This window comes from Podarcis cretensis (genome assembly GCF_951804945.1).
Source record: "Podarcis cretensis genome assembly, chromosome: 3".
Classification (NCBI taxonomy): Eukaryota; Metazoa; Chordata; class Lepidosauria; order Squamata; family Lacertidae; genus Podarcis; species Podarcis cretensis.
The window spans coordinates 4,672,058-4,685,927 of NC_137172.1; the positions used below are offsets into that span (position 1 = coordinate 4,672,058).

The 13,870-nt window shown below is 47.4% G+C and overlaps 2 protein-coding genes across 7 annotated transcripts in view; one reads left to right on the plus strand and one right to left on the minus strand.

Moving 5' to 3' along the window:
- The window catches only part of INTS9 (integrator complex subunit 9), a 69,948-nt gene extending 59,612 nt beyond the window's left edge, over positions 1-10,336 (minus strand). Inside the window, exons 1-2 of the mRNA XM_079968674.1 lie at positions 10,177-10,336; positions 2,826-2,953 (exon numbers count right to left, since the gene is read on the minus strand). Coding sequence (XP_079824800.1) covers positions 2,826-2,953; positions 10,177-10,185 — 137 coding nt within the window. The 5' untranslated portion in view covers positions 10,186-10,336. The remainder of the gene's footprint in view (positions 1-2,825; positions 2,954-10,176) is intronic.
- A 208-nt stretch (positions 10,337-10,544) lies between these two features.
- HMBOX1 (homeobox containing 1) overlaps positions 10,545-13,870 on the plus strand; it is a 135,022-nt gene continuing 131,696 nt past the window's right edge. For all 6 annotated transcript variants that reach the window (XM_079968839.1, XM_079968842.1, XM_079968840.1 and 3 more), the window contains exon 1: positions 10,545-10,909. The gene's annotated coding sequence lies outside the window, so the exon portion shown is untranslated. The remainder of the gene's footprint in view (positions 10,910-13,870) is intronic.

Genomic DNA, 13,870 nt, shown 5'->3' on the forward strand with positions numbered 1-13,870 from the left:
AATTATGGAATGGTCATTTCTTTGTCAGGGGGAAAACAGGCAAATTTAGCAGGAGATCAAATACTCCCCCCCCCCTCACTGTACTCTTTAAAGAGAGAAGACGATGAAGAGGTGAACTGCTCGCCCAGGAACTTTACGCTCCTCCCCGATAAGCACAAGATGTTCCCTTTCGATGATGCAATATGCAAGAGGGGAGTGGGAGCGGGCGGGCGGGGGGGGGGGACAATCAACGTCTCCCGCGATATTGAGGCTCTCTTCCCAGAAGCCTCCCAAATAAAGCAACTCTCGCCGACGGGCTCCTGACAGTGTAATGAAGTGATTGATTAATCCTAAATAGCTCGACACGACACATAAATAAAACAAGCAAATGTGACGCTCCTCCAGACAGGAAAGGTTAACAGCCTCCCTGCGACTGGATTTCAGCATCTCTGCAGTCGGATTCTGTTACAGGAGGAGAAGTTTCGATTGTTCAACCTGCTTCCCAGAACCACATACAGGCTGCTTACGAAAGTAAAGCCACGTTCCTTGGAAAATTAGTTCTGGTGGTGGTGCAATCACATCTACTACTATTAATTATTATTTGTATTAATTACTATTATTATTATTATCTGTTATTATTAATCACCCACCCTTTACCCTAAGGTCTCAGGGCAGGTTACAGTTAGGTAAAGGTAAAGGGACCCCTGACCGTTAGGTCCAGTCATGGCCGACTATGGGGTTGTGGCGCTCATCTCGCTCTATAGGCCGAGGGAGCCGGCGTACAGCTTCCGGGTCATGTGGCCAGCATGACTAAGCCGCTTCTGGCGAACCAGAGCAGCGCACGGAAACGCCGTTGACCTTCCTGCCGGAGCGGTACCTATTAATCTACTTGAACTTTGATGTGCTTTCGAACTGCTAAGTGGGCAGGAGCAGGGACCGAACAACGGGAGCTCACCCCGTCGTGGGGATTCGAACCGCCAACCTTCTGATCTGCAAGTCCTAGGCTCTGTGGTTTAACCCACAGCGCCACCTGTGTCCCCATAGGTTAAAAACAGTTTAAAACAACTTAAAGGTAAAGGTAAAGGTACCCCTGCCCGTACGGGCCAGTCTTGACAGACTCTGGGGTTGTGCGCCCATCTCACTTAAGAGGCCAGGGGCCAGCGCTGTCCGGAGACACTTCCGGGTCACGTGGCCAGCGTGACATCGCTGCTCTGGCGAGCCAGAGCCGCACACGGAAACGCCGCTTACCTTCCCGCTGGTAAGCGGTCCCTATTTATCTACTTGCACCCGGAGGTGCTTTTGAACTGCTAGGTTGGCAGGCGCTGGGACCGAGCAGCGGGAGCGCACCCCGCCGCAGGGATTCGAACCGCCGACCTTTCGATCGGCAAGTCCTAGGCGCTGAGGCTTTAACCCACAGCGCCACCTGCGTCCCACTTAAAACAACTTACGATCCCCAAAAGGAAGCTAGGAATCTGTACAGGCAGCTGTCCACGTGGTAGCAATCTGCTTGTACAAAGGTCAGGGCATGCATGGTCTGAAGGGACATGCTTAGCACATAAGAAGAGCTCTGTTGGTGGAAGAAATTTAAAGTTTATTTACAGAAACATTGTAAAATTAAGGAATGTTAGAAGGATGCTGGAATGAAGTTATGTGGTTTTAGCAGAAATGTTATAAAGGACTAAGTAAAAATGGATTGTTAATTGGTGAAAGAAGAGAATGTAAAGTTACAGTATATTAAGATAAACTATTAGGATAAAAACAAGGATGGAAAGGATTTGCTGAAATATTTAACTGAACTAGAATACAAAAAAGGGAGGTGTGAGGAGGTCAAGGAAACAAGCAAATGAAAGATAAGTTATGGGAAGGTTTGATTTGTTTTTGTTTTTTTAATTGTTTGTATTTTTGTGTGTTTTTTTTCCTGTTTTTTTTTGGCTTAATCTGGTGTTTGTTCTTCTTTCCTTTTGTAACCTTTAAAACTTGAATAAATATTATTTTTTTAAAAAAAGAAGAGCTCTGTTGGATCAGGCCAACGGCCCATGTAGTCCGGAGGCGTAACCTGGGTTGCCGCTGCCCGTGTCAGGGCAAGTGTTGCATCGCGCCCCTCGGTGGACTGGGCAGCAGTCAGCCCCTTTGGCAGCCGGCGTCTAATCAAGGGAGACTCTCCTTGCAAACTAGCCCCAACCTGGGAGCAGAGATAAGGCAGAGAAATGCGAAGCCAGGAGCGCCCCTGGCTGCTTGCCCTCCTGTGAAAGACATCTCAGTTGCTTCGTTTGAGCTGTGGCAAGGATTTCCCAGCGCACAGGAATCGGGACCCATCGGGAGACTCACTTCCTTTTCCGATTATGTTGAAGATCCTGTAACCTATCTACTTTTTAATTTGTGGGGTGGGCTGCTGTGTGTGTGTGTGTCTGGGAGAGGGAGATATACGCCTGGCAAGCGTGCACTTTCCTCTTGCCTCCCATTTATCTCTCCTTGCCTGAAGAAGCCAGAAAAGATGACAGATCTGTGACCTCACTTGCGCTGAGCCTCTGCCGCAATACTTTACTGAAGCTTAGAATAAATTATCTGGAAAACCGAATCGATAAATCCATAAACCGTTTTCCATCTACTGAGCCAAAGGACGTTATTTTGATAAAGGGAATTTTTAAGTGGACTAAGTCTATTTATGCTATCGGGCGATGCTGCGGGCTCATTTGGGGGAAAAAAACCTCCTTTCCCAGGCAAGTCAGCTCTGGGCTTTCCTCCCAGAAAGAATGCCCTCATCCCCTAAACTTCTCCCTCCTCAAAATCTAGCTTATGAAGCGGAAAGCAGAACCGGAAAGCGTGCAAGGAGCCTCGAGACGTACCTCTGGACCAAAGGCAGGGGCAGAAAGTTGAGCGTCGAGGTCATATCCAGCCCACAGTCGAGCATAATGGTGGTCGATTTGAACTTGAGGACGTTGCATGGCAGCGTAGGGTGTCCGGACAGGCAGTACTAAGGGAATGAGATGGGATCCAATAAATGACCAGCCCCAATAAAAGCAAAAGAAAATCACAGGCCTGGAAGGGAGGAAGAAGCTTTGCCAACCAGTCTGCTGCCCAAGAATCCTTGCCAAAGTTCAAACAATCTCATAAAGGTATAACGGTTCAAGGTTAGCGTGACCTGCTCCCCATTCTCTTTGACACTTATTCACTGAACAAAATTGACACAGTGCTTGATCGCAAGTAGGCAGTTTACAAAAAAAGGAGAGGAAAACAAAAATGGAAAGATACAGAATCAAAAACAATGTAATGCATTACATTTCTCGCAGAGCAGCTGTTAAAACTATGGCGAGCAGGTATTTGAATTTGCTCCAGAACAGTTAGCATTTTGATAATGATTGTTTGGCAATTTACATTGTATTTTGTTGAACAGCAACATGGGGCGTTGAAGCGCACCGGACAGCAACTGCTTCCTTTGAGGAAATATGGCTTCCCTTAACTCATTTGTTACTTCACCTATGTATTTGGGGGGGCTTCATTGGATCATTCACTTACAACTAGACTGGTGACTGGGAGTGGCCGCCGAGACCGTATAACACTGAAAGATCTACATTCGCTCCTAGTATGTTTCCAAGTGCGGTGCTGTGGTCTAAACCACTGAGCCTCTTGGGCTTGCCGATCGGAAGGTCAGCGGTTCGAATCCCCGCGACGGGGTGAGCACCAGTAGTTCAATCACAGCTCCTGCCAACCTAGCAGTTCGAAAGCACGTCAAAATGCAAGTAGACAAATAGGTACCGCTCCGGCAGGAAGGTAAACGGCGTATCCGCCAGAAGTGGCTTAGTCATGCTGGCCACATGACCTGGAAAAACTGTCTGCGGACAAACGCCGGCTCCTTTGGCTAGTAAAGTGAGATGAGCGCCACAACCCCAGAGTCGTTGACGACTGGACTTAACTGTCAGGGGTCCTTTACCTTTACCTTTTTACGATTTTGAGCACAATTCAAAGTGTTGACGCTGACCTTGAAAGCCCTAAACGGCCTTGGCTCAGTATACCTGAAGGAGTGTCTCCACCCCCATTGTCCAGCCTGGACACTGAGGTCCAGGGGATTCGAACCGCCGACCTTCTGATTGGCAAGCCCTAGGCTCTGTGTTTTAGACCACAGCGCCACCCACGTCCCTGGAAAATCTAAGAGGGGTGCAAAAAAGAGGGGTGAAGTACTTTTAATTGTGCTTTTAATTCTGTTGGGAGCCGCCCAGAGTGGCTGGGAAAATCCAGCCAGATGGGTGGGGTATAAATGATAAAAAATTATTATTATTATTATTATTATTATTATTATTATAGCAGAAGGAGGAGATCTCAATTTCACAATTTGGCCTGAACTAACTGAGCCACTAGATCTTTGCAAAGAAAAAGAACCCTTTTGCAAAAAGCAGGATGACCAGAAACTACGTACTTGCAGAAACAGCTGGAATGCAAGATATATCATTCTCGGGCCTATCACCAAAAGCCTTGGTTGGCAGAAGAGGCCAGGAAATAAGACCAAGTATTTGCCCAAAGTTTGGGCAGTCAGATGCCTGGCGACAACCTTGCAGAAGAGGCAGGTTCATGCAACCACTTAAGAGGTATTGATGGGAACATAGGTTGATGCTAAGCGGAAAAGCATTACCCATCGCCCAAGATGGAAAAGAGGGAACTCTCGATGAGGTCTCGAGATCTCGATCGTTGACCGTGCCAAGTCCAAAGCAAAGAGGGTTGTCTTATTCCCTTAAGTACGTTACCAGAGAGCTCTTTGAGACTCAAATAATACCAAACGTATGAAATCATAATATGCAAACATGGGTGCATTTGTGCGCGAGGGAGAAAAATAAAAATGCAAACACTTTGAGAGTCAAGGCAAAGAGAATGAAGGCAACAAGCCCTAAGCCACTTGCTGGTGAAATCACTCCAGGATAAGGCAGCAAACATTCTATACCGGGTAGAACACAGATTTTTTAAAATAAAAAAATCGTTTCATTTTCTCAAGTTCTATGGTTTGGACTTTCGATTTAAAACAAGAATTATGTAAGGCATTTATGAACGACCATATAGCAGAAATACACAATAATCACACACAGAGAGAAATAATAGGAAAGGGGGGCATGACACAAACTACACACAATTCACACATCATCCTATGCCTGCTTACTCTGAAATAAACCTCACCGTGTTTGATAGGGCTTAAACGGTAAAGGTAAAGGGACCCCTGACCGTTAGGTCCAGTCGTGGCCCACTCTGGGGTTGCAGCGCTCATCTGGCTTTATTGGCTGCGGGAGCCGGCGAACAGCTTCCGGGTCATGTGGCCAGCATGACTAAGCCGCTTCTGGCGAACCAGAGCAGCACATGGAAGCACTGTTTACCTTCCCGCTGGAGTGGTACCTATTTATCTACTTGCACTTTGACGTGCTTTCGAACTGCTGTGTTGGCAGGAGCAGGGACCGAGTAACGTTAGCTCACCCCGTCATTGCGGGGATTCAAACCGCCAACCTTCTGATCAGCAAGTCTTAGGCTCTGTGGTTTAACCCACAGTGCCACCCACGTCTTGATAGGGTTTCCTCCTCTGCAAATCTGTTGCTGCCATTAAATAGAGAGTAAAATTGACACCAGGGATGAGGAACCTCCAGAGGCTATCCTGACTTTCTTGCAATTAAATTGCATGGGGTTCCCCCAGACTTGAGGGGTTCAAAGATTCTGAGAGGGGGGAGAAAACCCTCTCTCCTCCTCCTCCTGTGTGTTTAAGATTGTAAACCCGTGGGGAATGATTTGTGCTGCAGTTTAATTTTTGCAAAGCCCCTAGAAATTTTAAAGCATTTTAATGATAATATCACAGAATTGTAGGGGTTGGAAAGGGTCACGAGGGTCATTTAGTCCAACCCCCTGCAACCCAGGAATCTTTCACCGAACATGGGATTCGAACCCACAACCTCAAACTTACGAGTCTCATGCTCTACTGACTGAGCTATCCCAGCATAATAATAATAGGCACAAATGCTATGATAGAAGCTCAGGGGTGTCTTTCAATGTTAAATCCATGCTGTAAGGAACCCTCAGATGTGAAGTTCTCCGTTGGATTTTGGACTATGAGTATGTATTATTACACCACGGGTTCCTTGAAGAAGCAATGGCTGTTCATCTGGTTTGTTTCTGGTGGAGAGGCAAGGTGTTTTCACATGTGAGAATTAAATTAGCTTTACTTAAAGTGAGAAAGTACATGCGATTTTAAAATAGCTCTCTTCCCCAATGTCTCCTGCAATGGCTTAAATAAAAAGATGCATCTTCCAGGATCAAAGTCAGGGTAGTGATGTTAAATTCTCGAGAATAACCTTTTGGAGAATATTATCGAGAATATTTTCGATTAATGAGAATATTAGAGAATTTTCATTTAAAATAGGAGAATGTTCATTTTAATGCATTGAAAATGATATAATTTTAACGCATTGAAAATGATATAATTAGTTAATATAAATGTTTATTCATGAGTAAACTTGTTCAGATGGCAACCAAAAACTGTACAAATACTTTTATTCAATGGGGCAATGCAGTGAATTCACATTCTTTGATTTTTTGCACCAAACTTGAAATCAAAACTTCAACATGAATGACTCACGTTAATCACTAAGTCTGCCACTAACCATATATTAAAGCTACTTCCTGTAAAAAAAATAAATCACACTTTATGACCAAGGGTATAGAATTGCTAAGAATAAGGTCACACCAAAATAGAAAAAAGGCTATTACATATAGCTGAAATACATACAAATTCAAATGTTCATCAAATTAAATGAATAGCATTTTTAAAACTTAAAAAGAAAAAAACCTGTTTTCTGTAGCTCACATTTCAGAACAGCCAATGGTGAATGACAGAATGCCCAGTAAGGTAACTGGATTAATAAATCAATCAATCATTATTCATTACTTACACTGGCAATATCACAGCTTGACTTATTGTTTAGCAGATTTTTTAAGTGTGGGTTGTAAAACTGGTTCTTACATTAGAATTTACAGTTTGTGGAGAATATTCTCCGGAGAATTTTCTAGCAGAGAATATTCTTGAGAAAATTCTCATTCTCGAGAATATTCTCTGCAGAATATTCTCACCTCACATCACTAAGTCAGGGTCCATCTAGCCTAGCAACCTGCTCCTAATAGCGGCCAGCCAGACTCTTCTGGAAAGCCCTCAAGGAGGACAGATGGCCAACAGCTCTCCCACTGCTTGTCTCCAACACCAAATTCTCGGAGATAGACTGCTCCCAATGTGGAGGTTCCATTGAGATAATGTGATTTCCCCTCTACTGATGTACTGCTGGTCCTGTTGTCCTTTACAAATCTGTCTAATCTTTCCTTAAAGCAGGGAATGGGGAAAATGCGGATCTCCAGATTTTGGGAGACTGCAATTCCCATAATCCCTGGCCATTGCCAGTGCTGGCTGTGGATGATGGGAGTTGGGAATTCAACATCACGAGGGGCCACAACTGTCCCCCATTTCTGCTTTAACGCCATCTTGTAGCAGGGAGTTCCACAAGCTACTAATGTTCTGCATGAATCATAGAATCATAGAATCATAGAGTTGGAAGAGACCACAAGGGCCATCGAGTCCAACCCCCTGCCAAGCAGGAAACACCATCAGAGCACTCCTGACATATGGTTGTCAAGCCTCTGCTTAAAGACCTCCAAAGAAGGAGACTCCACCACACTCCTTGGCAGCAAATTCCACTGTCAAACAGCTCTTACTGTCAGGAAGTTCTTCCTAATGTTTAGGTGGAATCTTCTTTCTTGTAGTTTGGAACCATTGCTCCGTGTCCGCTTCTCTGGAGCAGCAGAAAACAACCTTTCTCCCTCCTCTATGTGACATCCTTTTATATATTTGAACATGGCTATCGTATCACCCCTTAACCTCCTCTTCTCCAGGCTAAACATGCCCAGCTCCCTTAGCCGTTCCTCATAAGGCATCGTTTCCAGGCCTTTGACCATTTTGGCTGCCCTCCTCTGGACACGTTCCAGTTTGTCAGTGTCCTTCTTGAACTGTGGTGCCCAGAACTGGACACAGTACTCCAGGTGAGGTCTGACCAGAGCAGAATGCAGGGGCACTATTACATTTTGTCTCCCTGCTTATTTAACTTATATGCAGAATTCATCATGCGAAAGGCTGGGCTGGATGAATCCCTAGCCGGAATTAAGATTGCCGGAAGAAATATCAACAACCTCAGATATGCAGATGACACAACCTTGATGGCAGAAAGTGAGGAAGAACCTTTTAATGAGGATGAAAGAGGAGAGTGCAAAATATGGTCTGAAGCTCAACATCAAAAAAACGAAGATCATGGCTACTGGTCCCATCACCTCCTGGCAAATAGAAGGGGAAGAAATGGAGGCAGTGAGAGATTTTACTTTCTTGGGCTCCATGATCACTGCAGATGGTGACAGCAGCCACGAAATTAAAAGACGCCTGCTTCTTGGGAGAAGGGCAATGACAGGCCTAGACAGCATCTTGAGAAGTAGAGACATCACCTTGCCAACAAAGGTCCGTATAGTTAAAGCTATGGTTTTCCCAGTAGTGATGTATGGAAGTGAGAGCTGGACCATAAAGAAGGCTGATCGCCGAAGAATTGATGCTTTTGAATTATGGTGCTGGAGGAGACTCTTGAGAGTCCCATGGACTGCAAGAAGATCAAACCTCTCCATTCTGAAGGAAATCAGCCCTGAGTGCTCACTGGAAGGACAGATTGTGAAGCTGAGGCTCCAGTACTTTGGCCACCTCATGAGAAGAGAAGACTCCCTGGAGAAGACCCTGATGTTGGGAAAGATGGAGGGCACAAGGAGAAGGGGGCGACAGAGGACGAGATGGTTGGATAGTGTTTTCGAAGCTGCCAGCATGAGTCTGACCAAACTGTGGGAGGCAGTGGAAGACAGGAGTGCCTGGCGTTCTCTGGTCCATGGGGTCACGAAGAGTTGGACACGACTAAACGACTAAACAACAACAACAACAATTACTTCCCTTGATCTAGATGCTATACTGCTATTGATGCAGCCCAGAATTGCATTGGCTTTTTTAGCTGCCGCGTCACACTGTTGGCTCATGTCAAGTCTGTGGTTGACCAAGACTCCTAGATCCTTTTCGCATGAAATAACTTGCGTCTGAATTTATGGCCATCCATATTCACACGCGACACGAATAATATGCGATGGACACTTTGGAGTCGTGCAGCACTATAAAACCTGAGGCTTATTGTCAGGGACTCAGCGGGAGCGCAGGGAGGAGAGGAGATGGAGAGCGAGGGGGAGCAATCCGAGGGCAGCGTAGGAGAAGATGACAGCAGCCCGATAGATTCCGTGAGCCTCTCCAGCGAATCGGAAGATTCACAGAAGGGGGCGCCGATGGGCAGGGCAAGGGGCGAGCCAAGGGGGACACCCCAGAAGCAAGGGGCCAGCGGGGACTCCCAGAGCAGCAGTTGGAAATCAGGACCAGCTTCCCCACCAGAGCGTAGTGGGGGGGAGGAGTCCCAGGTGTCAGAGCCCACATATGCACCACCAGCGAGAGAAGATGAGTCAGGGTGGACCACGCCTCCATCGGAGAGCGAGGGAACGGTCAAGAGGAAAGTTGCAGGCTGGGCGCGCGCGCCAAGTTCAAAGGTACAGGTGAGCGGCACAGAAGGTAGCCCGGATAGGGAACCAGGTCCTAAAGCCCGCCGGAAGGAGGGGCAAGAATCGTCAGGGTCAGCGTCAGAGGAGTCCAGGAAGGATGAGACCCTAGCGGGCAGGAGGGCCCAGAGGAGAAAGGAACTTAGGAAGAGGTGGAGCAAAGCGAGAGTCTTAAACTGGTGTGGAAGGGGAGGAGACTCAGACGGGACTTCGCCGGTCTAAGGTCGAGACGTAGAGCTGCACGCTGCGGCTTTAAAATGGAAACTGAATCGCAATAAAGACTTTTGTACATAACTACAGCCTAGCGTTGGTCCTCTGTGAGCTGGGACCTGGAGGCAGCTCTGACACTTATGATTCCCCCTTCTTTATAGGGAAGCTGCCAGATTCTCAGCCATAGCATCCCTGCCAGGTGGCCTCCAAGGAAGAAACGAGGCTCTTTCTTCTATATGTGAATAATAACAGCCGCCAGATTAAATCAGGGGAGCCGAGGCCCACCTCGCGGGGCTGCAGGGCGCGTGCGCGTCCCCCTCATGCCGGTCCCAACCGGCCTCCCCAACTCACCAGCTTCATGCTTCACCCGGCTGTTATTTGCAGAGGACCGGCCCCTTTCCCGGCCTAGCCTTCTCCCCCTGCAAAGCACGCTGGGATATGTAGTCTCCCCCTCATCCCCTCCTCATCCCGTCCCCAGTGAAGTCATGGGCAGCCGGCCGAAGAGCATGCCGGGAACCGTAGTCCCTTCCTGGCTCCGTTTCACCCCCGACGCCAACCTGCTCCTCGCTCTCCCGTCTCCTGCCGCCTCATTGGCGCGGCGGCGGCGGCGGCGGCGGCGGCGGCGCGCGGGGGCCGCCGGGAGCCGTAGTCCCCGCCCGCCCGGCCTGCGCCGGCCCCCTTGGGGAAGGAGGACTACAAATCCCAGGGCCTCCCCGCGGCGGCAGGTGGGAGCTTGGATGTTGATATCAACATGGCGCTTGTCAGACAGACAAAGGCAGCCAGTCTGGTCTGATTGAGCTCAGAGGGGAGCAGGGAGGAGTGGGAGGGGTTTTTCCCCCTTCTCTTCCTTGGGGGGCGCCAGGGGGAGCTGGGGCTGGGGGCTTGCAGGGCTTGGCACACACCCCTGGGCACACTGCCCCCCCTCATTTTATTTTTGCAGACCCCCCCCTGCAAGGAAAAGGGGGAGGAAAACCCCACCAAACCAGCCTCTTTCCTTTTCTGCATTTTGGGAGCCGCCCCCCCTCACCCCCCAACTCCTGCCGTTCAATGGTCAAGTGGAGAAGGAAGAAAGCGGGACCCAAAGGTGAGTTGTCCTTTGGGCAGGGAAGGGCATGATCTGGGGTGGGGAGTTGGGGGGTGGGAGTGATCTTGCAAAAGGGGAGAGGAAAAGTGGGGCATGACTTCCACCACCTCTTCCTCCCCCTTCCCCGCCTCGCTGCTCACCTCTTTTTGGGGGTTCTGGTGGGAGCGATTCATTGCAACCTTTGGGAGTTAGGAGAGGAGGGGTGGGAGGGAGGTGGCAAAAAAAGGCACCCTAAGTAACTTTTGAGGCGAATGAGAATTTTTAAGAGTCAGTGGAAAGAGGGGGAATGTTTTTCCTTCTGAGTTTTGTGTGTGGCGGGGAAGTCTTTTGCAAATAGCTTTTTTTTTGAGGGGGGTATTTCTTATTTTTAAAATTTTTTGGTGGGGAAGTTTTAAAAAAGGAATATGGGTGCCCCTTTCTTTCCCCTTGAAAGGTCTAGTTTTGGGGCAAAAAGAGATGGGGATGAAATGTCTACGTGGGTGCTTGCTCATGATCACTTATCACTGGTTCGTAGTTGCCTCTTATCTCACTTTAGCCATCCTTTTGGGAAGCAGGCAAAGTGAAATGAAATCTTGGATTAATCGTCTTGATGTGCTCATATGTCTTCCGGTGGTTCCGGTAGTCCTGAACTGGGTTGAGAGACCGTTGTCGATAATGCCGGTCATGTTTATTCTGGATTATTTACTTGAATGGGAAGATGTGATGTTGTCTGGATTTTACTTTGCGTTTTCCCCTCCCAAGCATCTGAAAATCTTAGGCTTAACGGAGCCCTGATAATCTTTGCATTGAATTAGCCAGGCAAAGCCACACCAGTCTGACATGATTGTTTCCTAACAAATGTGTTCTTGCTTAGGTCAAGGTGGCGATCCCTCAGGGCATGAGAAAAGTCAAACAGGGATGCTTCTCTCTCCTTCAGTGCAAACCACATGAACAAAAAAATCCTGTTTTGCATGATGTGTGGGATTTGCATGACTTGTGTGTGATGATGGCAGGATGCTACTTTACGGCTAGGGTTTGCTGGGATCTTAGGAGCGAGACCAATGACAAATTCTTTTTTGATGATCTTGCAGGGCAGCTGGCTTCATCTTGACGGTCCTAGTACTTTTCAGAGTGCCTGAAATGGGGAATTATTATGTTAACAAATGAAAATAAGGATATAAGGTTGGGAGGCTGGGTTTCATGTCTGCCAAGTCTTGCTGGGGAACTGGTCTCAGTACCGACTGGGGCAACTGATACTCTGCTTATAGGCAGCTTTAGCTAAAGCTGCATTAATCTCAAACTTTCATATTCCTATTGCCTTGAGTGCACTAAAACGAGCTGAAATATTTTGACCTCACTGAGTTGTGGACAGGAGGCAGAGAAGGTTTTTGACACACAGCGCTTGTGCTGCAGAAGCTGTTCTCGATTTTTTCCTTTTCTTTTTGGCGTGATGAGAATGTTAGTATGCAAAATGTGCACAGGTTGAAAAGGGAGAAGGTGCTTCATAAGGTTGCTGATGGGGTCTGTGTCAGGACACCTGAGACACTGAGGCTAAAAGATACTCCTCAAAGAAGGGAGAATGACAAGCAGAAGGTGTGAACTGTTGCTGCATCCAGACCTTCAGAGGGAGGGGTTGGGATCCGCTATGGGAATACTGGCTTGGAACAGGAGAAATGAATGCCTTAGCCTTAAGGAAACCAAGGCAATTTGTGCGGCACTTGGATGTCATGCGATTTTCATCCCCTTTTACTCACGTAATATTGCTGATTCAGACCTTGTTTGGAACATGGGTAAAGGCTGCTTTCTGCGCTTTGCACCTCAGATGTTTCTGGGGCACCTAAAATCTGATGCAAGCGCCTAGGAGTTTTGAAAGTTTTCCTTCCCCACCTCTCAGAAAGTTAAGTGGATACTGTAAATGAACCATTGTGGTACCTTGAGTGAAGGGCTGACTTGAGTTTGCAAGGTTCTGTTTCAGATCCAATGCAGCCAGGGATTCGCTGGGACCTTAGCTCCAGCTAAAGAGTCCCCCACCCTTCAAATCCCATTTTAGGTCACAATCTTAAACCCATTGACCTGAGATTAAGCCCCATGGAAGTCAGAAGGATTTACTTCTGCATATGCATGGTTAAGATCGCACTGTTAGCCATGAGATCATTAGCAGTGCAGTCCTATTCATGTTTACTCAGAAGTCAGTTCCTTTGAGTTAGTTCATGGGGGGTTTATTCCTAGATAGGCTACAGTCCTATACACCAGTGTTCCCCAACCTTGGGCCTCCAGCTGTTTTTGGACTACAACTCCCATCATCCCTCGCTAGCAAGACCAGTGGTCAAGGATGATGGGAATTGTAGTCCAAAAACAGCTGGAGGCCCAAGGTTGGGGAACACTGCTATACACACCAGTCTTGGACGGAACACCAATTCCTACTCTCAACCCTTTTTTCATCTGCAGCCTAGGGATAGCAACACTGATCCACCTTACAGGATTCTTTGTAAGGATTACTAAGGGAGCAAATGGGGATCTCTTTGAACACCCAGAAGCATTATTCCAGTGCTAAGCTGTAGTATTTCTATTTTCCAGACTTGTGTCCCATCTGTAAAATAGGAAGGTGGCTAAGAAAGTGAGGCCTCAATACTCGATATCTCCATGGGTAATCTGAATAAGTATTGTCATTTTTAAATCCTCTTGTGCGTCTTGGCAGGAGGAAAATATAAAGGAGGGGACCGGTGGGGCTGCCTTGAAAACTGCTCGTTCTTTTTTCATTGAAGCATCACCGTTATGCCCAAATAGGACCAGACTTTCCTGACGGGGTTTAAAGGGCTCATCCCGTGGAAGTGAATTTGAGCTTTCTACTTCTGTTTGGGCAGCTGTCTTTTGGTTGTGTAAGTAAGAGAGACTAAGGTTAAAAAGAGAGAGGGTGGGAGAAAGGTGTGACTCCCGACCTAATGAAGAGAAATCATGTTTTGAATTAGCCAGGAAGCACGG